At 53.0% G+C, this 26,440-nt stretch overlaps 8 protein-coding genes across 8 annotated transcripts; 5 read left to right on the top strand and 3 right to left on the bottom strand.

Moving 5' to 3' along the window:
* Positions 1-327: 327 nt before the first annotated feature.
* On the top strand, positions 328-2,856 carry AYO20_04331 (hypothetical protein; the record flags this gene model as incomplete). The annotated part of the gene is made up of 1 exon (XM_022642629.1): positions 328-2,856. The coding sequence occupies one exon, from the start codon at positions 328-330 to the stop codon at positions 2,854-2,856; it is 2,529 nt and encodes an 842-aa protein (XP_022501447.1).
* Positions 2,857-3,269: 413 nt separating this feature from the next.
* On the bottom strand, positions 3,270-4,058 carry AYO20_04330 (hypothetical protein; the record flags this gene model as incomplete). The annotated part of the gene is made up of 1 exon (XM_022642628.1): positions 3,270-4,058. The coding sequence occupies one exon, from the start codon at positions 4,056-4,058 to the stop codon at positions 3,270-3,272; it is 789 nt and encodes a 262-aa protein (XP_022501446.1).
* A 1,736-nt stretch (positions 4,059-5,794) lies between these two features.
* AYO20_04329 (hypothetical protein) lies at positions 5,795-7,378 on the top strand (the record flags this gene model as incomplete). Its single annotated transcript, XM_022642627.1, has 4 exons — positions 5,795-6,301; positions 6,354-6,509; positions 6,590-6,885; positions 6,958-7,378. The coding sequence occupies 4 exons, from the start codon at positions 5,795-5,797 to the stop codon at positions 7,376-7,378; spliced, it is 1,380 nt and encodes a 459-aa protein (XP_022501445.1).
* Positions 7,379-8,105: 727 nt separating this feature from the next.
* On the top strand, positions 8,106-9,323 carry AYO20_04328 (hypothetical protein; the record flags this gene model as incomplete). The annotated part of the gene is made up of 1 exon (XM_022642626.1): positions 8,106-9,323. One exon carries the CDS (start codon positions 8,106-8,108, stop codon positions 9,321-9,323), a length of 1,218 nt encoding a protein of 405 aa, XP_022501444.1.
* A 569-nt stretch (positions 9,324-9,892) lies between these two features.
* Positions 9,893-11,077, top strand: AYO20_04327 (hypothetical protein; the record flags this gene model as incomplete). Its single annotated transcript, XM_022642625.1, has 1 exon — positions 9,893-11,077. One exon carries the CDS (start codon positions 9,893-9,895, stop codon positions 11,075-11,077), a length of 1,185 nt encoding a protein of 394 aa, XP_022501443.1.
* An 86-nt stretch (positions 11,078-11,163) lies between these two features.
* Positions 11,164-11,743, bottom strand: AYO20_04326 (hypothetical protein; the record flags this gene model as incomplete). The annotated part of the gene is made up of 2 exons (XM_022642624.1): positions 11,164-11,325; positions 11,462-11,743. 2 exons carry the CDS (start codon positions 11,741-11,743, stop codon positions 11,164-11,166), a joined length of 444 nt encoding a protein of 147 aa, XP_022501442.1.
* A 1,496-nt stretch (positions 11,744-13,239) lies between these two features.
* On the bottom strand, positions 13,240-14,412 carry AYO20_04325 (hypothetical protein; the record flags this gene model as incomplete). The annotated part of the gene is made up of 1 exon (XM_022642623.1): positions 13,240-14,412. One exon carries the CDS (start codon positions 14,410-14,412, stop codon positions 13,240-13,242), a length of 1,173 nt encoding a protein of 390 aa, XP_022501441.1.
* Positions 14,413-15,798: 1,386 nt separating this feature from the next.
* On the top strand, positions 15,799-18,393 carry AYO20_04324 (hypothetical protein; the record flags this gene model as incomplete). The annotated part of the gene is made up of 1 exon (XM_022642622.1): positions 15,799-18,393. One exon carries the CDS (start codon positions 15,799-15,801, stop codon positions 18,391-18,393), a length of 2,595 nt encoding a protein of 864 aa, XP_022501440.1.
* Between the last annotated feature and the right edge of the window lie 8,047 nt (positions 18,394-26,440).

Raw genomic sequence — 26,440 nt, 5'->3', positions numbered from 1 at the left:
CGGCCAGGCGGGTCTGCCTTGGCACTGGGAATCCGCCATGACGTTATTAGCAACAAACTCGGGGAACGCGTCTTTACACGCGACACCAACTAAATCCGCTGTAACACCCACACCTCACGAAACTCGAGCATACAACACACACACATACACTCACCCGCAGACAGCACCCACCCGCAACTTAACGACCACTGTTGAACATTAGCCATCTCTATAACACACGCTTCCAATCACGACATCCCCCTTCATGTTTTTCTGACTCCTCCTCGTAATGCCCCGGAATACAACTGCCAAACACCGACCAGTCTTGCTCGCGACTCAAGTCCTGCCATGTACCTCCCGCGTCCATTGATCTCACAGCTCTACACAAACCTCATCCGCTCCCACCATCCACTTTCTCCTCCTGTCCTGCTACTGGTTGCTCTCGAACCAGATTCATTATGCGCGTGTCGCATCCTCACGGCGCTTCTCAAGCGCGACTACATCCCTCACAAAATACAGCCGGTCTCGGGATATTCAGACCTGTCCAGAGCTGGCGAAGAACTGGTGCGGCCCATGAAAACCACCGAAGGCGGTAGTGGTGGACTAGTCATTTGCCTCGGTGTTGGAGGACTAGTTGACCTGGGAGCTCTTCTAGGCCTGGAGGACGAAGAGTCGAATGAGACGATGTGTGGGGTTGAAGTATGGGTTCTGGATGCAAGAAGACCATATAACCTGGACAACGTCTTTGGCGGGCAGCCGATTGAGGCGCCATCAGGCGACGTGGTCAACGAGCTGAGACCACGCGTGCGTGGGGTGGAGAAAGGTTGCATTCAAAAGTCATACAAGCCCGGAAAGGGCGGCATTATTGTCTTCGATGATGGAGATATTGCAGGCGACCTGGAAACGGAAAGAAACGCGTATTGTGCACTAGCTGAAATGCCTCAAGTCGACGGAGATGAGAGTGACGGTGACGACGAACAGGAAGAGGACGATGAAACTCAAGACAGTGCCTCGTCGAGAAAACGGAAGTCCTGGTCTGACCGCGATAACGAAGACGAGGACAGCGAAGAAGATGAAGAGAGGCCACGCCAACGGCGGAGGAGCAATTCGGGATCATCTATCGCGTCACCCCGAAGCAGGAGTCCTTCTTCCTCCCAGCCAGTATCCCCAGGGTCCAAAGCACAATCCCCGAAACCGCAAACAGCAGTACAGCTACGTCGACGGTTACGAAAGTTACGGGAAGAACATGAAACGGTGCTCCGGCAATACAACAGTCTGGGCACTTCTTACTCTGAGCCAGTGTCTACACTAGCCTATTCTCTGGCATCAGATCTAGGACGCGAAGACAACGACATCTTGTGGCTTGCCATCATTGGTGTCACATCACTCGAGCTGTCTGGCCACACATCTACTGGCCTAGGAACATCCGTCTCGAGAACGGTGACCGTCTCGCATGAGCACCATAGAGGATGGCGGACTACACGGTCTTCTCAGACATATGCTCTTCTACGCGACGAGGTCAGACGCTTGAATCCCCCACCTGCAGACCAATCGCCTTCAATATCTCCCAGTAGTGGTAGCACAGGTTCACCTAGCGACACGTCCATTCGACTGACACCAGACCCGCGATTTCTCCTGTTGAGGCATTGGTCTCTGTACGACAGCATGCTGCATTCGCCTTATCTTGCGTCTCGATTACATGTCTGGAACGAGTCCGGGATCAAGCGACTTCACAAACTCCTCGCGAAGATGGGGGTATCCTTGACCCAGTGCAAACAGACATATACCCACATGGACATGGATTTGAAGAAGACTCTCCGGGACCGCCTGCTGAAATATGCTGGTGTTTATGGTCTCGACGATCTTGTGCCCTCGGGGTCCGGGCGAGCAGCATACGAACAAGAAGGATGGGGTTTCATCCGCTCTTGGGGCTGGAAAGCCCAACTATCTGCTGTCGACGTGGGCGTCATTCTAGGAGCAATACTCGATGTCGGCACAAACAACACCCCCACATCCTCGGCAGTGTCGACTTCATCGACGTCATATGCGGCGTCTTCGCAACAAACGACCGCCGCCGATGACTTCCCGGAGCGTTCAGAAACGCTTCTGCCACGCTTCTTCGCTGCTTACGACGCTCTCGCACCCAACCACCCTACTCATCTCATCGCTGCCATTCCAGCAGCGCAGCATCTGCTACGATCAATCCTCCGCACAGGCTCTTCCTTGCTTATGAAACACCAGATCCGCCATTTGCGTGCGTTTCGTATGGGCGTTGTCAAAGAAGGACCTGACTTGGGACTTTTTGCGAACAGTCCCGGGGCATTGGTAAAATTAGCGTTATGGGTCGGTGAGGCGATTGCGGTGAGTGAGCGGGACAAAACCGGCACAGAACCACCAACTCCATTAGTCCTTGCAGCTTTGGACGAGGCGAGAGGGACGTATGTTGTTGTAGGCACGGGCGGAGGGATTGGTGGCGGTGAGGACATCGAAAGTAGAAAGGAGAAGGAGGAGCGCAAAAAGAAACGGGAGGAAGAAAGGGAGAAAAAGAGAAAGATCAGAGAAGAGAAGAGAGCCGCACGGAAAGCTCAAAGAGAACTACTCGGCGACGACTCTGATGCGGAGGAAGATGAGACAGAATCCGAATCGGAGCCTGATTCGGAATCGGACGACGAGCAAGAAGACGAGGCTGAACAAGAAAGGAAACGGAAGAGAGGATACGGCCACAATCGCTTTGGTATTGCTTTTCAAGAAGTTGTTGAGGAGACTAATGCACGGGTCAAGATTGATTCGTTTGATCACTGCATTGTTGAGGTGAAGAAGGAGGACCTTGCGGGGTTTTTGGAGGGTTTAAGTCTGAAAGCTGTTGTTGGACGGTGATATACGGCAATACCGGATGTGGCTGTGGATGTTGACCGAGTACATGGAGGGTATGAGGGTACACACCTTGGTGGGTTTGGGCCTCCGTTCTTTGAGCATGTATGGCAAGTTTGATGGCTCATGTTACGACCTCGGATGGGGATGAAAGATGATGATTTGCAGAGTGCTTTGCAAGGGGGCTCTTAAGATGGAAAAGGTGAAGCCCGGATGCTTTTTTGGATGCTCGACGCGAGTTTGTTGGGTTTCTCTCTGCATGGCGATGGGGGACCCTGTCTCAAGGTACATAGTCATACAAGGCGCGTGAGGGATACAATCTGTTCAGGTTGCGAAAGAAAAGGTCATGACATCCCCTTGGAAGGCTGGCTGTTCCCTCTGTTGAACTGTGCTCCCTCATCGTCTCCTCTCTTACCGTCCTAGTCGCCATTGATCGAATGGCCTAGCAGGTCCGTGACAGTCCCTACCCGCCACCCTCGTCTCGTCATCTCCGGCAGGACTATCCTCAACATTGGCGCCGTCCACGCTCGGTCATGAACGACGATAGTGGCGCCTGGCGTTAGACTGCTCAGGATATGCCACGCGTTCAACCTCGGCCACGGAATCTGGGCGTCCCAGGGATAGACACTGCCCAGAATTAGCCGGTAGTTTAGATGCGGCTGTGCCAGGAGGGCGAGCATTTTGGTGGTGAAGAAGCCGCTGCCGGGCCGGAAATATGTGGGCTGTTTCTGCTGCTGCTGCTGCGTCACAGCAGCCGCCCCGATATCTGCCCCTGCCTCTGGCGTGGCGGTGGCGTAGATCTCTGCAATCTGCCTCTCTACCGTTTCGATCTGTCGCGCGAGCTCCGCGGCCGGAACGCGCACCGACATCTCGTCGAACATGGCGTGGTTGGCCAACTCGTGACCGTCCCGGAGCAATTCCCTAAGAAGGTCCTCGCGCCCCGGGATGTGTGACCCGATGAGGAAGAACGTGGCCGTGACGCCGTGGGCCTTGAGGAGGCGCTGGATCCCTCGCGTGTGGGACGAGGGTCCATCGTCGATGGTCAGGGCCACGATCTTTTTGTCCGTGGGGACGTGGAACAGCACGGTCGGGTAGCGCTTCTGGACCCAGCATATTAGCCATTCTGGTGGTTTGTAGAGCATGCAGACCAGGGACAAGATTGCGAGACCGAAGATGGTCAAGATGATGATGATGGCGAGTTTCGTCATCGAGAGAGAGAGAGGAGGACGATCCACGTTGAGGTTGGTTGTTTGTGTCACTTTGTGCGGGAAGTCGTTGACAGACCCAACCAGAATGGATTATAGCCACTTTGGTCCCTGGATGGGCACTGGGTAGTACGGCGGTTAAATTGATGGATAGAAAGAGTAAGCAAGTTGACCAGTTGACGATGTTGGTGTTGGCGTTGGCGGTGATGGTGGCGTAGGCGACAAGGCTGAATGTTGCCCAAATCGGGTATTCAAGCACAGATGCTCCTCAAAACGGGCATTGTCCTTCCAGAAAAGGTCAAGAAAACTGGTTCTGTGCATCCATCGTTCATGATAGGGCTGTAGTAGGAGCCTTACTGCGTCGTCTACTCGTATATTGAATATAATCTAGTTGTGCGGAGCATGTTTTGATGCTGATTTTCCAACGCCTCAATTTCCTTTCCCTGTTCTACCGCCCTGATCGTCTTCCACCCTCTCTTACTGGTGTATGTCGGCTCAAAAGGGGCAACCTTCTCGAATGCAGCGAGGAACTGCAACCCCCAGCATGACCAGCAACGGCTGGCTTGCCATGGCGCACGGGTAAACAAGGTGCGGCGCTCAGATCAATCAGTAACGCTCAGAGATGGGGGTGAAAAGAGACCACAGACGCCTCATTTGTACGGAGTACGAGTAATACATATTTCCTGTCAACGACAACGGAGATACCGAGGACTTATACCGAGGACTCATTATTGTTGTTTCCTTCTTCGCCCGCAAATAATGAAGCTGATATCGCCGAACGCGAAATTGCAAGTCCTCGCCAAACGCTGGAAAGTTTTCAGGTACAAAACTCTCGGGGAAAGCGAGATTTCTCTTATTGCCTAGCACATCCACGGGGCCAGTTCTGTCGATCGTCCTTTCTTTACCTTTACTTTTTGTGGCAATGATTCAATTGTCTTGAATATCCTGTGCTGGAGACGAACACGTTGAACGCGTACGGAAGCACTGCGTTGGGCACGGCGACTTTCCACGCCCACGAGGGGAAGGATTCAGACTCTTCATCAAACTTGTCAGGTTGACTTTGTTCGACTGCATGGTTTTGGCTTGTCACCCGGAACCCTTCAACGGCCGCTTGGACGCCACCAAGCTGCATGGCGCTGCGCCGGCGGGAAATCATCCAGTATTATGTCGACACCATCGATGGTGCCTTGCAGGACGGGCACTAGTTCATCAGCTGAAACACGGGCTAAAAAGGACATTCTGGGCCTCATCAACAAACAAACCTCCTGCATGAATGGCTTCCTTACTCGGAACAGAGAAGAGTCTCGTCTCGGTCAGCTCCCTTGCTCGTTGGCCCCCCCCAATTCTCCAGCATCCATCACATCGGCATTTCCCCTCCGTACGAGGAATCAAACTCGTCGTCAGGCCCCCTCGTCTGTCTGCCCACCATTCCCAACGCTGTAAGCGAAAACCTTAACCCATGTTCTCCCTCTCTGGCATCTCCTTAACCCTCGAACCATTCGGGCGTTGTCTTGCGTCTCAGACTATCTCCTGAAGACCACGTCTCAAGAGTATTATCGGCAGCAACACGGCTCACCTATGGAGCTCCGTCGTGGAGCCGACGAACTGGCGTGGGCATGCGTGGCCGCCAAATAATAAAGGTCTCCATCCTCATTCGAGCCCACTTCATATATCCATGCCGCTGGCGTTTTCCGTAGAGTCATGTTTCTTGCCCTCTGCCAGTGCTCTGCAAATGTACCATGATGATGCTGCTCCGGGTAGCATTCGCCACGCTGAGCCTGGTGGCCTGTTGTTTTGCGGCCAGTCAAGATGTTCTCACCATCTTGCAGCAACAGTCTGGTATTTCCACCTTCGTCGGACTCTTGGAGCAGTTTACAGATCTGGTCGATACTTTGAATCAAGGGACATTCAGTGGTTTGAAGACCCGGACCTCTCGTTGCTTACGATCCAGACTAAGCCCCCTCGCAGTCCTCATTCCCAATGATCAAGCTCTGGCCGCCTTTGGTGATGAGAATCCAGATTTGGCCAACAATACCGATGCCGTCCGGGCGTTGCTCGAATACCACATTGCCCATGGAACTCATCCGTCGGCTTCGTTTGGCCTCCAGCCACTCTTTGTGCCTACCCTGCTGACCCATCCCAACTACACCAATGTCACGGGCGGCCAGGTGGTGGAATTGACGGCCCTGAACAATCAACCCGCGATCGTGAGCGGAGTGAAGGCCGAATCTCATGTGGTCGAGGCTGTAGGTTGTTTCGATCCCCAATATCAATCGACGACAATGCTGACTGACCAAGGACATCTTCTATCTTGGAGGCCTCATCCACATAATCGACTCGGTGCTCACTATTCCACTTTCATTTCCCGCAACCGCCACAAAGGTCGGATTGACGGATCTGGTGGCGCTGATGAGCATAGGAGGCTTCCTCAAGCCCAGTTCGCCCGCAGTCGAGGTGAGTGACCAGGTGCCAGGTCCCTAGCGAGGGGCCATCGTCTCTGCAAAAGGCCCGCATAGGCTAACAAGGACATCTAGATTGTGAACTCACTGTCGGATCTCACCATCTTTGCGCCCAATTCGACGAGATTCTCGGCTGGATTCACCGGATGGGACGGTCTCTCGCAAACCGACCTCTACTCCATCCTAGAATACAGCATCTCTCAAGGCCCGGTGATCTACTCGTCGGAGTTCAAGAATAACACCAAAATTCCCACGCTGGAGAAGATATCCGCTTCCATGACCGAGGTGGATAGTCAGTTCTATGTCGACACGGCTCTCATTAAGGCGAGGGACTATCTCACCTCTAATGGCGTGTTGCAGATACTTGACAGGTGAGAACCGGGTCCAATCCACATCCCTGCCTGCGATTTACAAAGGTCTAACCACTGGTGCTTTGTGTCTAGCCCTCTCAACCCCAATACTACGGGACAAGCGCCTCTCACCACCGTTGCTCCATCTACGAAACCTGCGTCCAAGGGGCTCAGCACAGCCGCTGGTGCAGGCATCGGCATCGGCATCGGCGCCCTGATCCTTGGAGGAGCCTTGATTGTCGCATTATACATTCGAACGAGACGCCGTCGACGGCGGGTAGAAATGGCGGGAGGAAACCCTAGGGACCCTCCACCAAGATATGAGCTGGAAACGAAGGCGCTCGACGCGACAAGTGCCAATGTGAGGGACGCCCCCAGAACCCAAGTCTTCGAGATCCAGGCGCCACCGAAGCCGCCCTCTCCTTACGAAATCGACGGCAACGAGAGGAGTCGGATCAGTGTGACCATCCAAGGCACACCTCCGCGGCACCTGGGATTCCAGGCTCGCTACTAGCAAACAAAACCTCTTCTCACCGGGAGGAAGCAAGTTTTCATTGTGCGCGAAAGGGGACGCTTAATGACAGTTATGTTCAAGCCTGGCACGAGATAAAGCCTGTGAGCTTGCCATCATCATGACCATTCTTTCACACCCCATGTTCTTTGTTGGCTTTGACGGGCGCTTCCTGAGTGGAGGAGAGAAGGAACCTAGCACCCCTGTATTAACAAGATGAAAGAGCCATTGTGTGAGCAAAAAAACACTCACCTGCCTTGTTGACATCAAACACTACCACAGATACCCTGAGTTATTGGAACAAAAAGTTTGTCTTTGCAAAAACCTGGTCACTATGCCGCACCCATGGGGGGATGGTAATTCTGTTTCTGGCTTTGTTTTGCCCCCAGATGTCTTGAGCGGCTTTGTTTCAATCTTCATGCACAATCACATCCTTGATCGTTGTTGATTCTACTGCCTCAAACTCTACTGCCCTGTCTGTGGGTCATTCAACTGCCGTGGCGTACTCTGTCAGTGATATGAATGAGTGAAATTGGACCTGTTATATGCTCATTTCACTTCGCAACGCCTCAACTCTCTGCGTCTGCCTCTGCCCTGCCATGAGAGCCTGCAAACTTCCCTTGATCAGTTCAGATTTCTCTTTTTCAACAATCTCCTCAATCTCTTGAGAAGCCACCCTCTTCAACCTTGTCAGCAGTGCTTGATGGATAGAGCAGATCAACCTGCGGTCATGGAACCCAAACCCGCCGAGCCACCCATTCATCGTCCTAAACAACTCACGGATTTGCCGAGTGAGATCCTCGCTCGCATCTGTGAATATCTCTTGCCTGATTATGGCCCCAGACCGACGCCGTTCCAAGCTGGTGAGGACAAGAGGATTCTAATTCTCTCAAAAGTCGAAGCCATGTGGAGGTTTACAAGTGTCCAAGGGCTCGAGGGCGATACGGAGCGATTCGCAGACTCCGTCCGCCGAAGTCCAAATCAATATTTTACGAACTTCAGGCCTGAATTTGCATGGGCGGCACCATCCGTTATCAAGGAGCGACGAAGCACTGGCCTTGCTGGCCTCGCAGCCTCGTGCAGACAATTCCACAGCCACGTCCAGAGACTCCCCAAGAAGCATGTCTTCACCATGACAGTCAATTTCCACGGCCTAACATTTGAGAACCTGCGAAATGCATCGCCTACACAGACTTTCAGGACCGGGACCCTCAACGATGGTCCACCAGTGATGGCCTCGCTAGAGGGGCCTATGCTTGTCTATTTACCAAAAATGCAACTTCCCGGAAATACCGCGTTCGGCGCCTTCACAACGGCGTTCAAGAGCATTAGGCATCTGAACATACACGTGGAGTTATACGGATCTGAGGAAAAGAAGAAGCTAGAACTTTACCTCGAGCAAATTGGCCAATTCCTCATCTTTCACGCCGGCACTCAGTTCTCCTTGTCAACGCTGGATATCATTGTGCACCTGGATTACCGCATCCCCGCTAGTAGTAGTACTGGTTCTCCGCATGCGAGTGCATTCAGCGATCCGATGAATACCGAGATCCCATGGAGGTTTCGGCTGCCAAGCAGCGCTGCGGACTGGGCTTATGAGATTGGTGACGGTATACGTGACTTTGCCAGAGCTATGCACAAGATCCAAACCGTACACAACACGAGCCTGGAATCCACCGGATCGGGCAGGGAGGGCACGCGGGCTCCCTTTAAGCTGCGGCTGTTCCTTCGTGGTCACCACAAGGATCACATAGCGGGAGTCGATGAGACGCGATATCCGATAGAGATGCCGTTGGAATCCTTCGAGACGCTCTGTGGATATCTTCAAGACCGGCTTTTCTTTGGCCACCCCAGAGCAGAGAATCGAATCATCGACCGAGAAGGCTGCATCGCTGAACTCGGATTTCCCCTTGACGAGGCACCTCCCTATCGCAGATTGAAGTTTTGAATGGCGCGGAATGTGTAGTCGAGACCAAAGAGGCAAGTGTTTGAAGATAAGGTGAAACGGCTGCTAAATAGACGACACTGTAAGAATCGTTGACAGCATTTGGTGTGCCAGGTTTATCAGGGGGTGGTGTCTTGGGGTGGCTCTACCACGCAAGACTACGCGTTGGAGATAGCAGAGCAAGTGGGGTGCTTTCATAGTGATCGCTGCTTTTCATAATGAATCCATCCATGGACGTTTTACGCATGGATCAATCGAGTTCTCTCTGTCTCTCTCTTTCTCTCTAGATACGACTTGATGTTGGGTCACTCCCAAAAAGGGGTTCGGAACAAAGATTTTCCGACACGACACCCTGGCTGCACTCCAGACGTTCCAATGTTGCTGCTTACCAACTCATCCCCAATCCACATTGCGAGATTTACCTCCCGTACGGTGATCCTGAAATAGCAAAAAGGGAGAGGGGACTGGGATGCCATCCTTTCATCATCATCCTTTTCCTTCTGCCTCGACAGTCTCTACGTGAAAGACGCACTGTTGCGATCAACGGCAAGAGGCTTGACCACACACCCCTCATGAAGCCAATACCTTCACTATGGGCGCTCTTCGCCCTCGTCGCGCTCACCTGTGCCGCTCATACCTCCAACTGGGCAGTGCTGGTGTCGACCTCCCGTTTCTGGTTCAACTACCGTCACTTGGCCAACACGCTCTCGCTCTACCGCACGGTCAAGCGCCTCGGCATCCCCGACTCTCAGATCCTCCTCCTCCTCCCGGACGACATGGCGTGCAACCCGCGAAACGCCTTCTCCGGGACCGTCTACTCCAACGCGGACCGCCGCATGGACCTGTATGGCGAGAACGTTGAGGTCGATTACCGCGGCTACGAGGTCACGGTGGAGAACTTTATCCGCCTGCTGACGGACCGCTGGGAGGAGGGCGTCCCGGCGAGCAAGAGACTGCAGACGGACGAGGGCAGCAATATCCTCATCTACATGACGGGCCACGGAGGCAGCGAGTTCCTCAAGTTCCAGGACAGCGAGGAGATTTCGAGCTGGGACCTGGCCGACGCCTTTTCGCAGATGAGGGAGAAGAAGCGGTACAACGAGATGCTGTTCATGATCGACACGTGTCAGGCCAACACGCTCTACCGACAGTTTTACGCCGAGGGCATCATCGCGACGGGGTCGTCCGAGGAAGACGAGAGTTCCTACTCACACCACGCCGATAACGATGTCGGCGTCGCCGTCATTGACCGGTGGACATACTACGTTTTGGAGTTTTTGGAGACGCAGGTCACGGGCCCGACGTCGGACAAGACACTGGGCGACCTGTTCGACAGCTACGATGTGCAGAAGATTCATTCGAACCCTGGCGTGAGGTGGGATTTGTTCCCCGGAGGAGAGCAGGCTGGGAGGAGTCGTAGGGTCGTCGATTTCTTCGGGAATGTTCAGAGCGTGGAGGTGCAGGGTAACAAATCGGGCATTGAGAGCTTGAAGGACGACATTGAAGGTCTGAAACGACTGGTGCAAGAGTACGAGGCCTTTGCGCTCGCGCAGGAGAGTAACGCGACATCTATGTCTGATGCTTTGCAACGGAGAACAAGCACCAACACCACGACAAAAAGGAGCCCGACAAAGCAACGAGATACTGTTGGAAGCTTGAAAGTCACGGAAAATGCGCAGTGGGCTCGACACGTTGCTGGTGTGACCGTCCTCTCCGGACTCACAGCACTCTGGTATTTTGCTCCGAAACTCGTGTGAGGAATGCTTTGCAGGATTTGTCCCCCAAAACGATATCTCGTCACCAATATGCACAAAAGATATGCCGGAAATCATGACTGCTCGGCTTAATATGGGATAGCCTTGTTCTTCTGCGACCACATCTTTTCTGCCTCCGAGGATGGAGGTGGAGGATCCAGTCCCTGAACTCTCCAGAGATCACGGGGTGTCTCATAGATGTGCAGTTCCCACTCCAACTCGGACCTGTCGACGATGAAGGGCTTCAAGACCTGTACAACTCTGTTATCACATGCCACTCGAGGAAAATCAAATCAAGGTGGCAGACGAGCGAAGAACTCTCAGGCGGACTCTTTTCGCTTCGAGATCTGTCCGCAGAGGATTTGCGCATGGGAACAGGGTACACACCTCATTGATCCGATCCATCCACGCTTTCCTCCTGGCTTTTCCCTCTTCGGTCTCGGGTCCCATCATCACCCTGGCAATCTGCTCCACGGCTATTCTTACAAAGTTGTTTTTCGATTCGCCTCCCACGAAGACGCCCTTCTCGTCTACATCGATGAATAAGACGACGACGTAGAAGGGGGGGAGGCCAACGGAGACATAGAGGTCAGTGAGGGCTTTTGCGATGGCCTCTCTTTGGAAGGTGTTGAAAATTGACGGATGGGAGAAGATACGCCAGAGAGGCATGGTGACTTGTTATTTTGTGGAGGAGTGTATGAGAAAGGGTGTTCGATCGTACTTCACCAGGTACCTGTAGGGGTGTATTGATATTTCCGGCCGTGAGAGAAAAAGAGAGGATTTCATGTGTCTGCCAAAGAGAGAGATGAGGCAGTACATATATATATGTATGTATGTGTCTGGGTCATCATCCCCTCCCATCCCATGACACGGACCCAAGTCCATCCGACAAAGATTCGGCCTTTGCGAGGCAATACAACACAACACAACATTGCAGTACGAGGTACCTAGACTAGGTAGTATCCACCATACGAGGTACACATCACTGCACCTCACACCACGGACCACATTGGGAAAGAATGGCCATCCATGACTTGGCTGGTAGCGAGTACACTACTCGGTACACAGGGCTGGTGCAGCTAGAGCTGAGAGCGCCGATTGGATCTTTACTACCTAGTAGGTAATCTGATCTCGCTGTCCTAGCATTCACATGGAGTTCATGGCGTGCCTACCTAGTATTTTCATGACATTCACTTGCTCTGTCATGTCCATCTCTACCCACCCCGTCCGTCTAACCCACCGTGCCGTGTCCTCGCGTCTCATCTCATGTGAGGTCATCTCATCTTGCGTCGTCGGGGGGCGCATGTGCCGGGGAGGCGGATGGCAGAGGGCGGGAAAGGGATTACTCAACACAACAACCAAAGCACGGAAACGCCCTGCACTTGACTTGTAGAGAGGGAGAGAAAGAGGATGTCATTGATTACTATCATAATATTATATCCCATCTCCCTTTCCGCTCCAGCGAGAACATCGAATCGCCTCCGCGTCATGCAAGAGAAGGAATATTAATCCGTGGACCAGACAAATACCATGTATGATGTATGACACGACGCCTCGGCGTCGGCGCTGCTGTTGCTGTTGACAGTTACAGGATGGTAGGGCTCTCTTCGAGTCGGGTAGTGGACCGTTAGTTTCCCGGACTGACTGACTGACTGACTGACTGGTGTGACCTTGTAGAGTTCGATTGGGGGGTTTCAGCTTCGACGGCCCTTCTACTGTATTTGGATGACTCTGTCAGAAACGTCACCTTGAGATGTGGTTGAAGGCGCGGGTATCTGTCTGCTTTTCTGTGTTGTACTGACAAGGCGAACAAGGCGAGCAAGTGAGGCCGGCAGTTGCAGGTGCGGAGCCCTGGATCTTAAGTGCCATACCCGCAACAAATGTGCTTCACTCTCCATAGGCGTGGTGGTCCTTGCCCTGCCCTCAACATATTCTTGGCTCTTTTTCGCATGTTGCAGTCGTGAAGGACGCAGTGGTCAACAGTGGCCGTGAGGAGGATAGTCTCAGACAGACAGACAGAGCCTGGCCCTAGATCGCTGTGAGGAGCTGGTTCATCGCTGTGTACAGCAACCATCCAGCAGGCATCAATCGCCTCGATCCTGAAAGTCAATGACCGCACCGAACCAGCAAGGCGACTTGACCCTTCACAATGCGAAATCCCCTGTTCAGCCCTTCCTTCTCGACTTCTTGTCCGCCCGCTGCTGCAAGATCCTCCTCCTCTTTTCGAAACTCTCACCGATGGGTATGCCACTGGTACCATCAGACCTGGGCCCATCCTGGGTGTCTCTCCTTCTCTTCGCTCTTCGGTCAAGCACACTAGATCCCTCGCCTTTCGCTCTGCCCGCGACGCTCCTGTGAATCCGATCTCCCAATCCACCAAGGCCGGTCCAGTCTTCACCACCGAATAGATCCCTCTTGTCCATCTCGCCTCGGAGCCTTGCCTTCCTTTTCTCAGCTTTGCTCTCCGCAGGTAATCGGACGAAATTCCGCTCTTCGTATTCGATCCTTTCTCGCTCCTTGTCACGCTCTTTCGACGACATTGCCCCACGTCCATGCTTGACAATAGTGTTGTTTGAACCGATCGATGGTTGCGCGCGTGGCGCCGTGGAGAGTTCCTCGTCGATATATTCGTCCAGGAGCTGCGACTTGCGTTTTCTCGCGGGGACATCGCGGTCGCGCTGTGAAGGAGGCTCCGGCATTGCAGTAGGTGTTATACGTGGAGGCTTGTATGCGCCAGTGGCCGTTGATCGCGACTTGACGATTTGATCTTCCTTCTTGCTCGTATCTACATTCTTCAGGAGTGCAGCAGGTCTTGGTCCCATGGACATGTCGCCCTCGGTGTAATTGTTTTCAACAGCTTCGTCCTCCGAGGACTCTTCCGAACCCGATCCAAACTCGTCTGAGACATCGCCATTTTCATTGCGTGTCTTCTTGGAGGGTCGTTTCTGTGACTCGTGATCCACCCCATTCTTCTGCGCACTCCTGCGATCAGCCTCTTCGGCCGCCCGCACGACCTTGTCGATCTGGTATTTCAATTTGCTCTCCAGAGGACGGACGCCCCGTTCCAGATAGACCCGCAAGTCGACCAGGTGCTTGGTGACTTCCGAGGCTAGGTCACTCGACGAATCTTCCGCGAGGCCATTGCGCAGCTTGATGATGACCAAAAAGGCCAGATTTTGAATGTACGAGAGGAGGAGGTCGTTCTTGATGTCGAGGAGGGATATCCCGTCTGCGGGTGGTAGCAGTTGCTGCTCCGACTCTGGAAATGCGGATGCAGCAGACTGCAGGGCAGCAGTCAAGGTAGACAGCATCGAGCCGACATTCAACTCTGCAGTCATATTGATTGATCGCTTGTTCACCTATTCACAACGAAATTCAGCAACTCGAAAAAAAAGTTTTGCGGAGTATCAGTGTCACGTGGCGATAAGATAAGCCAGACCAATTCCGCAGCCTTGTGAGGAAACCCGCCAGCCCGCCTCACATTCTCCGGTTCAACTCTACAAGCCTGTTACTACATAATATGAAAGCCACCAGAAACCATGTTGGCAGGGATCGAGTCCTTGGGCAGAATGTCGAATTCGACCACACGCCCATACCTTCCCGCTCGGGCTGAATAATCCGTGTTCCGGCGGTTTGAGCTCTGCGCCGCCTCCGACCCATCTCCCTCTTGCTCAAGAAATCCAAGTCGCCGTACCATTTCCTTTCGCAAAATGAAAACTGAGGGATTCGCAAGGCGGCTGCAGCCCAGCAAGTGGGTATCGAGCAGGATCTTTACCATTGAAAGTCCTATCCTCATCCAGCCACCGTCACACCTTGTTCGCTGATTTTTTTTCTGTTGAATGAGCTGACGGGGACATTCCAGATAGGTCGACAAGTGCAAATATCCTCCTGCGCGAAGTGGGTTGCAGCCTTTCCTATGCTGATCCCCACCATGTCTGGCATGGTTGAGGCCGGTTATTTGAATCAGATGGAGAAAAAATGCGAAAATCACAGTACACGAACTGCGTAGCTTGAAAGAGTACCAGGGATAGTGACCCAGTAATCGACCCGGACCAGAAATCTCCCAAGCATGTAGAGACCACAAGACGCGGATTGTCGACCTTCAGTGGTGTTCAATGTTAAATGAGAAAGTGCTTCTGTCAATATGTATGGCTCCCCCACCAGCCGTGTAACCTGTAATCCAGTGTCTTTTTCCATATACGCAATTTGCCTTCCCCTTCTGCAAAATGATACCGTTCGTGCGCTACCCTTGGTGCAAATATTATCGTTGCAATGGACAAGTCTACAAGCGAGATCTCCCATTACCCACCAGGGCAGAATAGGGGACGCTGTCCACATCAACTTTGGTCAAGTTCTCTTCGCTTGACTAGATCATGACGTCGAATATCCCCTTTTCCAACGGGCGAGCCAACATTCGAAAAGGAGCATCGAAAAATATTTCTGTCCCAACTTGCACCCACGACTTCAACAGGGCGAAAAGAGAAGGGAACATTGCGCGCACCAGGGAAAAAAGAAACCACCATAATATAGGGTGCTGACTGCCAATCCTACAGACTGAGTACACGAAGGCCCCCTTGCGATCGTCCTTTAGCCCCCGGCGCCTATGCCGCAGCCGCCGCACCCCCCGGGACCTTTGAGTTTAGGCGTGCCAGGATTCACTGGGTGACTGGCCACATTGTTGAAGCTTGGAGATCTGGAGGGCGCCGGGCGAGGCAGGTGAAGTGATGGGCGATCACAGTGCGTCTGTGAGCCCGTCCACCTCCAGCTTCAACTACAGTCTTCAAGGGCTGCCCTACAGCGAAACCCGAGCATCCAAACCTCCCATCCCGGTCACGCGCTCAATCTCCTCGTTACATCGAACCGCAGACTTGGGTCCAGACAGGGCGCAACATTCTCCGCTGACAGGGGATTTCGCGTCCATCTCCTCCAATAAGAGGTACAACCCCAACGCGTCGCCGCAAGATGGAGACGGCCCTCGTACTCAACTTACAGGCTCAATCTCCGCGAGAGAAAGTCAGACTAGTACCACTCTGAGCCTCGCTACCAGAACTCCTACGATATCCAGCCTGACCTCGGCCACGCTCAGCATTCCTCAGATCCGCGTCAACGAGACTGCCTTCCGAGAGTCGCTTGCCGACCGCAGCAGCAACATCAGCACATCGGAGAGTGGGAGATGGTTATCACTGGGACCTTCCCGGTCGAGTTCAGCTACATCGTTCAAAGAGACAGGCAGAGACACACAAGAGACGTCACCGGGAATCAATGGTCTATCCTTGGATTTCAGTCTTCCTACAACTGGATTCGGCGAAGAACTGCTTCCGGAAACTAGCATAGAATTCTCCAAGAGAGGGAGCATGCTCATTGATGGGAGGAGAGTCAACCAGTCCAACCGCAAAAGCTCACCGAACCTTGCCCCGATCATAGACGAAGAAAAAAGGATGAATGGAGAGCCCGATATCCCAGAGGCCGCCGCTGCTGGCAACGGGCAATCTGCGCCTTCAGCTGTGGCGAGGACTCCCCATGCCCGTCCGCCGGCCAAGATCCTCTCCGCTGACGAAGAACTGTTATCTGAAAAGGTCCGCGCATTCTACGCCGCAGGAACAGACGGTCAATATGACACGGACTCCAACGTAAATCTGGCCGCGCAAATGGGAGCTCGGTGGCAATCCACGCTGGTGACAGATACCTGCAGTGTCAGCAACCCGTCGCTTTCACGCGCTACTTCCACAACCGATATCTACGAGGACGCCAAAAACCCGCGGCAACCAAGCATGGCAACCTCGGCCCCTCATTCATATACGACTCTCGAGCGCGAGGAGAACGAACTTGCCGGTGGGTTGGAAGACTGGAAGGATGTCGATAATGCAGATGTGGACCGCTACGGCTTTATTATCGCCAAAGCGCCGACCACGACTGTTGACGGTGCCGACGAATCCAAGGGCCAACGGCTCACCCGGGTATCAACGAGCTTACAGCTAGCCAGTGAGACACCTCGAAGGAAAAACACTCTTCGCCGCACTCCCAGTAGTGCCCACGGATCTTTGCGGTCATTGCAGAGCAAACATGCTAGTCCCGAAAACACCCCACCTCGTCCGGTGAGCTCTCAAAGTGCCTATGCTCGACCACAGCGTCGAAATGCCTCCACCAGGATCCCGATACCGGGGTCGAGAAACCGCCGCCTGATGGACTCAGCAATGGATATGCTTACGCTCCCAGACTCTGCACAATCAGTTGTAGAGAACGGCCACGTCCGAATCGACAATGCGCGAGCGCGGAGGAAAGAGCTCGAGCGTGAGGCAAAATGGCGGCGAATGGCAAAGGCCAAAACGCCCGCGAAGGATCCCAAAACTGGGCTACCCCTGGTGGGCGCCGGTTCCGCAAGCGAATATACTTTTGACACAACAAACCCCAAACTCGTCGAGCGAACATGGAAAGGCATCCCCGACAAGTGGCGTGCAACAGCGTGGCACAGTTTTCTCAGTGCATCGGCATCAAAGCGGAAAAATTGCGTTAGTGATGCCGACTTGACCTCGCTATTCCATTCCTATCAGAGTGAAGCAAGCCCGGATGATGTGCAGATCGATCTGGACGTGCCACGGACGATATCGTCCCATATCATGTTCAGGAGACGGTATAGGGGTGGGCAGCGTCTGCTGTTCCGCGTTCTGCACGCCATGTCGCTGCATGTTCCTTCGACCGGATATGTTCAGGGTATGGCTGCTCTCGCGGTGACGTTGTTAGCATACTACGACGAAGAAAAAGCCTTTGTAATGCTTGTGCGGATGTGGGAGCTGCGCGGCCTTGGAGAACTCTACAAGTCCGGCTTTGGCGGGCTGATGGCTGCCTTGGATGATTTTGAAAAGGGATGGTTGGGCCAAGGTGAAGTGGCGAGGAAGTTGGAATCGCTGAACATCGGGCCCACGGCGTACGGGACGAGGTGGTATCTCACTTTGTTCAACTATGCCATTCCCTTCCCGGCGCAGTTGAGGGTTTGGGATGTATTCATGCTGCTGGGCGACGACATGACGGTACCAGTTTCATCCACTGGTCCTCCTCCAAGCCGTGGTGGTGGTACGTCGTCGTCGAAAGACAAACCCCCACCCGACGCCGAAGAGGTGGTCCCCTTTGGGACGACGTTGGATGTCCTCCACGCCGCCTCCGCCGCGCTTATCGACGGCATGCGCGACATCCTTCTCGAAAGCGACTTTGAAAACGCCATGAAAGTACTGACCAGCTGGATCCCCATCCAAGATGAAGACCTGTTTATGCGCATCGCACGCGCAGAATGGAAGATTCATAATGGGAAAATCAAGGCCTGAGCGATGAAAGGATGTTGGGTTTGGAAAGGATTGGTACGGGGGTTCCCTGGAGTAGGCGAGATCCAGGATCCAATCTCCAAGATCCGGTAGACGACGAAAGAAGAAACAAAAAAAAGCAACAAGAACTCCCATGAATATATATGGAATGTATGTTGTATCTTTTGTTTTCACCAAACCCTTTTTTTTTCTCTTCCTTTTACCCTCTTCAGCCGGGTGAAAAAATCACACACGAGACACACTACATACAGTAGATGAATGAACGCTTTTGCGAGTAACAGGGTTCATTAATGGGGCGGGAGAGATGAGCTTGCAAGAAGTAAGAGATACGTGTGTATGTATATTGATAATCGATAATATCTGCCCGTTTCCCCCTTCCGGATTTGAATTCCCGACTCTTGTGACTCTTGTGTTCACACCTGTATATGTAGGCAAAGAGCGATGAGAGGTGAGTGATACAATGACTTGCGTATATATATATATGTGTGTGAGTCTGTGTGTGGACAAGCATGGATGAGCGAGATGAATGAGCCGAGAGGAGTCTTTCAATACATGTGTTTGCCACGTCGCAATCTATGGAAACAAGCACTGGCCAGAAGGATTGTCGTTTCCTGACTAAATCGGACTGGCCATGACATCCCAGCAAATGGACAAATGGGGGTGCTACATCTACGGGAATATACACAATCTTGTCTGACATGCTGAGAAGAGACAGCATTCCCTGGCGCATGGCCAGTAGTTCCTTTAGGGGTTCCAGCATGAAGGACCGACACACTGAATGACTGGCTCACTGAGTAATCTTCTCTCATTGACTGTATATCCTAGAGACGAGACTCGATCACGGCCAGGGCGCCCTTCTTCATGTGAGCCCCCTTGCCGCTGCTTTTGACCTTGTTCCCATACAGCTTTGATACTTGCCATTGGCAATCCGAAAGCCACGTGGTCGTCAGAACCGCATATTGTCAAATCAGACTTATCTCTCTTGTGCTGAAGAAATATGAGATGGCAGGTCATCAGTACCTGGTTTGAGTGGCATGAGTCGAGATTCAGCTACCACGATGGTCTTCTTTCCCTTGGGTCCATGGTCATCTGTTTAGATTTGGAGCAGATAGTGCCTTTGATTTTGCAAGTGCAAGTCCTTTCTGCTCACTGTCTTTTCGCCTATCTCTCCCGCTAGGTGACATCGAGAGGGTTGCCCGGTGAAACTGTCTTCGGAGAGTCGCCCCTTGAAGGTTCGGATCGTGGAGTTCTCAAGCCAGCAATAGTAGAGACATGTCTGAGAAACAGCTCGACCGGGGCGTCCCATTCAAGTTCCAGTGTTGACCAGAGCGGCATCAGCCAACGAATGTTTGTTGATAAGGCAGTCGACTCGGCCGTGTGCCACTGACGACAATAAGGCTGCACTACAACCGCTAAGCTGGCCGTTCAATCAGTCATAGTACAAATCGGTTGGCAAGCCTTGACAGAGCAGGGTCAAACCAGAGAAGCGTCTGTGTTGTTTGCCTCGCTTGAGAGATCGGGACAACTTTCGACCCATTTCGGGTTGAATCCTCCGTCTCGCTCCAAGCAACTTCGCTAAACAAGAAATGTGCCAGAGGACTATAGTGCCAAGCTCACAGCCGTTGTTTTGCATGCTAGAACCTTTCCAATTAGCTACTATCGATTGACATCTTTCCCCATGTTGACATGGGTGAGACGTGCAACTGATCGACCAGGCCATGTGAACGATGAGCGAGCAGCCGAAAAGCAGGGTGTAGATCCCCTTCCAGGACCCAGTGTTCAGGCTCAAATAGAGTGATTCTTTGCGCCTCCAATGGAAAATGGCGATGATTAAGCAAAGGATGATCTCCCTAGACACTATTTGGCAGGGGAGATGCAAACAGACCTCAATCCATGATGCTTGATTCCTGTGTTTGGAGGCCGTGGTTCGTCGACACGTACCGAGTAACTCGTACGAATACGAAGGTCTTGTGAGACATGGATAATGTCCTCTGCCGGTTGTGCAGCAGGATATTCAGCGGCTGTTTGATTCCCAGGCTCCACAAATCCGTGTTTGGTCCTCGGACGCGACATGGTCGGCTTGGGATTGGATAACAACTTGAAGCCAATGCGGGAGAATGTCCCAATTCGGAGGCTTTACAGCCTGAATAGGATGGCCTCTTTGTCGTTGGCATGCTTGGGGCGCGGAAACCCAAAAGTCCGGAAGCATTCATTCAAGGGTCCAAGGGTCTTTGCATTGAGTTTGGAACTGGTGAAGTCAGTGGCTTGTCTGCTTGTTCCTCGTGATTGCTGGTACTGGGTCGGCACGTCCTGCAAGTGCTACTCGTCCGTATCTTGGAAACCAATCTGTGGCTTGACATCAGCCATTTGACTTCCAGTGCTCAAGGGTACGAAACCCGTGGCGAAAGCATCTTCTCCTTGCCAAGCTGAAATAGCTGGTTCGCTTCGAGAAAAGGGAAATGGTCCGAAGCCAACAGCTCATCCTTTTACTGGTACACCCGAAGTCTTGGGACTCGACGCAGGGACGATCCCTTCAATGCTTCACATGGACCGAATAAACATTCGCGTGCTACGCCGCCTTCGTCATTCGTAGGCGCAGAAGGGGGAACTTTGGCTCTGCGTCGCCTAATTGGCATGTAGGACAGCGCACCGCAAAGTACCTCTTAGCTCAGCACCGCCTCGGCGAGTATGACAACAAGTTGTTGTACTGGATAGAGACACAGTTGGTACAGACAAGGCCCTGTCTGACAGGTTGCTGGTGAGGCGACATTTGTATTGTGGCGGTTTCCAATGACAATACCCGAGCTGCCTGAATGGGATAGAAGCTTGTCCTTCGGGCGTGGGTTAGCTGGCCGCAAAGGACGATCCCATGCCCAATTTCGACGAACAAGCGTGAAAGTAGGGGTGAAGACGGCACTGTCGATCAACAGTTCGCTTGCAAAAAATCGCGTGCTGCAACCCCTGTGGCCTCGTGCGACGATCAGTATTAGAGCGAGCACATGGCTGGAGAATCGAGTGCTCTGTTTTTTGTATGACCAAGTCCAACGGGTGTGAGCCCACTTCAGATTGGGTCTGTACAACAGTAGCCGGCTACAAGTACGTCAAGCATGCGCCGCCGGAGTTTGACGCGCAGATCTCCTGCACCATGACCTCTTAGGGTGTAGGCATACAGTAAATAGAGTATGCACGGCAGGACGATCTGTTGCCTTTTCCGGGCGGTTGGTTCTGGCATGTTTGTCAACAAGGGAAATGCTTGTGGCTTTGCTTGGGCTGACATGACTCGGGCAAGCGATGCTCATTCATTCGTCTTCTGTCCGAAACGGCAGAGGACGGACGTCCGCAGACTACCCGTGGAGGCCGGCTTCCCAGAAGTCAGCTACCATGCTCGATAGGCAGAGTGACTAAGGTTGTCGCTGCCGGGAGAGCTCCTCCTCACTCCTAGAAAAAGAAAATTGTGGAATTGGAGAGCTGTGGCTCAACAAGTCTCAAGCAGTGGACATCGGCGGCGGGCTCCGCCGGGCAGTTTTGGGCTCCCTCGCCGGCCTGTGCTGATCATTTGCGGACAGTCTAAGTAGCCCGAAGCGACGGGCTCGCTCCCAACGCGTCCTTTCTCAGAGGGCGCTCAGACCATCCGTGGTGGAAAACGGCTTTGGATGTTGTGGGCACCTCGAATGCTCCCAAGTGGTTCTCTCTGCTTGGAGAAATTGAAAGGACAAGGCGATCCTGAACTGATTTGGGACAGGGTGGAGGTCATCCAGAACGCATCCGGCCTAAGCTGGACTGGACTCAGCCCAAATTGGGCCTGTCAGAGACGCTTCATGACGCCAACGGAGGGTCCTGGAGCCCACTGTTGACTTGGCTGTGAGCCCCAGGCTTGACCGAAATGATCTCGGTTCTTAAAGGCGTTCGCGGTTACGGGAGTTTAGATTGCGAGCGTTGGCGGGCCTTTTCCTGCTTTGGTGTCTGCACTCATGACGTCCACCATCCATTGTCCTATTACAGCAAAGTTCTTCAAAGCGCTCGAAAGTTTGGGCTGATATGAAGGTTCCTGATTGGGCAGTACCCTCGAATTTTAGGTTGTCAAACACGAGGCAGTGTTGCAACAGACTGGAACAAAAAGCGACTGGGGGTGGACATCGTCAAAAGCCGGTGTTTGGTACCGATAAAAGTAGCTTGCGAAAGGTAACAGGGATAGAGCACTGGGCCACCTTGGGGTATTCAGGCAAGGTATCACACCACTCCGTTTCAACCGTAGCTGACAAAGGCCATATTATGCAGGAAGCGACGCCGTCCCAAGCTCTTCTGAGCATGTCATCTCAGCTGGTGAATGCCCGTCGGAGAATTTCTGCGTCACGTTGGTGGTCTGCAGGCTGGGCCCCCGATTTGCGCACAAGCGAAGCGGGAATGCAGGACGCCTGCATTCAGGCCATGCTTTTTCCGGTTGTTGGTTTGTGCTCGCTCGTCCTAAGCAACCAGGTTTCCTGTCGTTTCGGGGGCTTTAGCTATCGACCCTTGGACGCTGTGCAGTGCCCCATTGGTCTGCAAACAGGGATTGTCCCTGGCGTTGTCCAAGGAAACGCTCCGACTTGAAGTTCGCTCTCCCCAGACAGCGCGAATGTTATACTGAACAAGGATTTTGCCAGAATGCCTAGCCTGCACCGAAGATGCCATGCAGCTAGGGGTTTCTTCGTTGTGGCTGTTATGTTGTGGTCTGTGGCACTGGGTAGAATTGCGACCAAACCGAAAGGTGCAGTCTACGACCAGAGCTCTCCCACCTAGTGTTTCGCATTTGTGGCTAATAAATTCCAACGCCCTCCTCTTTGATTGCGACGGTCGTTGTTTCGCCCGTCCATCAGTTGTTTAGTGCGAATGGGAGCCAAGAAGCCATAGACGACGGTCAGAGTTTGTTGTCAAGGTATAGGGATGCACGGACGAAGTAATTACCGCTTTGGCAATGTTGCGTCTTAGAATGGTAGCTGGTGTCAGGGTGAATACTCGTACTTGAAGCCTTTTACGGGTGGTGGCATCGTTCGTCTGTTGGCCCCTGTCAGCATTGCCATTCCCACAACTAGCGAGATAACAAGCAAATCAAGTGCTGATTATTGTTAGTTTTGCATACGTTTGTCACGGCTCAAAAAGAACCATTGTCTCGCGGGGCTCATGTAAGTGTATTTTTTGAAGATAATGATGGTAGGTATGGTGAATCATAGAGCACTTCGGAAGGCCACCTGAATTCTTGCTCCGATGTTGTACCCAAGACGTCAAAAGTGGAAAAGATTTATGATCGACATGAAAAAGCGCGTGGCTGCAAGGGGAGGCATGTTCACTACTGAGGGCGCATGGCAAGCACGTTTGCGGGCGGCGGCAACGGCAACGTGGTTTTTTTTGGCGCAGGGATGACAGGTCTGGTGGGCTGGTGGGCTGGTGGGGAGCCCCATTCCTCCAACGGCTAGTTAAAACCTACAACGGGGAAGTACCTGGGTGATCATGACGGTACAATCCCAAGCTGGCTTTTCGTAGGAAGAGGGTCGTGATGTCTAGGTAAAAACCCAAGGAGCATTATTGCTCTGGATCTCGGGGGGTCGTGCTAGGCTCCAAACTGTTCCCTCTAGGCATGGAAGATCCCACCCTTGCTAGGTATGGTGGGCAGACGGTAGGCGGAGGGTATCTGTAGCACAGCCGCCATAAGCCCGTAGGCTGTTCCCCCGATGGACACCCGGGTCTCCAAAATCCACACTACTACTAGAAGCTGTCACCTAGATTTTCCTTGTTAGTTGTGCTACCAGAGTGGCATGGAGACAAGGTTCAGCGGTGCTGAGCAGTTGGTGCCCACAGCCGACAATCGACACACCCTGACAGGGGATGAGGAGGGGAATTCGTAGTAGGGGTGACATTGCCACGAGGCAAAAGACGCAATCGGAGGATGATCAGTTGTCGGAGTCATTTAGCACAGTGTCATGTACATGTATGAGAACTCTAAAGCAGAGGCCGTCTAGAAGTCTTTCAACGGATTTTTGGCTCCTTGAATATTCAATGTGTATTTCCCGCAACGCAGCATCCCTCCTCTTTTTGGGCTATTCCATGTCCGACTCCGCAGACAGCCGTCGCCTGAGGATCGCGAGAGACGAAAAGGAAAGGAAGGGCTTGCCGAGAGCCGAGTAGACAGCTTCACTGGAAAAGCAAAGAAGGGCGGATGGCTTCTCGAAGCGGTCAGATCTGGAGACGGATCTGAGATGAAAGGGGGGGAGAGGATGAAGGAAAGGATGACAACTGTGGCTGCGAGTGGCATGGATGGTTGGTGGAATGGCTGTGTTGCAGCGTGGATGAGAAGATTTGGAGGCGTGTAAAAAAGAACGGGCAGCACTAGGATAGGTACTCTGGTGTGTACCAGTCAAAAGAAACGTCCCTACTACTAGGCACAGCTAGGTAGTTTTTATGCTACGTAAAACCCTTGTCTTGTATACGAGGTCGAAGGCGTGTCCAGTTGAAGGAATCCGGACTTTTGGCACACGGACTACACCCCAAAGGTGGTACAGCACGTCGCAGCAGATCTTGTTCCGGCCTGATCCCTGCACCTTTCCTTCTTTTCCGCCCTCTGTCCTTTTTTTCGCTCTCTCGCTCGTTTCCTCGACCCAGAGACCCAGAGTGAGAGAGGCGCTGAAAGCCCATATCCTACTCGCCCTACTCCGTACTCCCTTGCTCCCTGCCTCGCCTGCTCCCTTGTTCCAACTCTCCATGCTGCTCACCGGTCTACCTTACTCAACTCGGCAAGACTCCATTCTTGTAACTTTTGGACTGCCCCCTCCCGGACTGTGGCTACTATTTCCCTTTGGGAAACTCGCACGCTGCTCCTCTAAAGCGTCTCCCTGCTGAGCCACCATTTTGTTATTCTCTCAATTCAAAGCATGTCTGGCATAGCTGGCCGTTTCTGGTCCGACTAAAATGTTAGTTAGTTGCCCTCGAGAACAGGAATACCATCACTGCACCATCCAATACCAGTCTTTCTACCGAACCACCCAATAACCAGTCCTTCTACGCTTCTCCCACACCCTCTGTCTTCCCCATCTTGCTCGAGTCCGCCTCATTTCCCAAACCCTTCCATGCCTGGCTTTTCTACAATCTATTCGTCGTCTCAGTCCCGCCTCTCCCACTTTGATACGCCACTCCATCCTCCCCAGGACAGATCCCGGTTCGTCACCTCAACCTTTCTCTAGCCTCCTCCCTCGTCTCCCGCCAGAGGACCCTCGATCCGCTCTGTGCCCTCTCGCAACACACACGCACGACCTACCCACCGAAAAAGCTCGCATCCGGCCCTATCACCAGCCCAAAACGGCCGTCTCTTTCATTCTTGTGCATCAGAGAATCCCTATCCTGTCGCTTTCGAACGGACCCTTACCTCGGACTGACCTCACCCCTTCACATCGCTTAACAAGCTGTTATTTCTCCGGTCCACTCAGTCTCTGCTTGTTCACCGTTTGGATTCAGGTACAGACCCTGTTCTGATTTTTCGGACCCTTTGCACTGTTGTATTATACCTCTGTCTGGTCTGGTCTGGTCTGGTCCCTGCTGCGCTCGGTTGAGCAAAGATCCCACTCTCAAACTCTCTCTGCTCCAGCACACTCGTAACCATCTTGTCTATTCCCAAAGTCTACGAGTAGTCTGGCCTCTGAGACCAGTATCCATTCTCGCCAACCAATTTACTCGAGTCGACAGGGCTCTTGTCACTCTGGGGGGTTCTCGCGAAAAGCCCCAATTTCAACACCCTGCTAGACCGGGTCCATCCACACCTTCCACCCCATAACTACTCGCTCATCTTCACTGTACGAGGAACACAATCTGGACGCCTCTGATGCAGAAGGTGCCACTGTTACCAACCTACGATTTTGTGGCTGAACGTCACTGATGGTTGCCTCGATCAACTCTATTCTCTGAGTATTATACAACCTCCGACCCCCCTCTCCACAAGGGTGTGCACCAAACCAGAAAGCACGAGCACTGGCAGTCGTCTCCTTGTCCTGCATGTCCGCCAGCATACCACTCTGTTGCTCGA

This window comes from Fonsecaea nubica (genome assembly GCF_001646965.1).
Source record: "Fonsecaea nubica strain CBS 269.64 chromosome Unknown Scaff22, whole genome shotgun sequence".
NCBI lineage: Eukaryota > Fungi > Ascomycota > Eurotiomycetes > Chaetothyriales > Herpotrichiellaceae > Fonsecaea > Fonsecaea nubica.
This window is presented reverse-complemented; position numbering and strand designations above follow the sequence as displayed.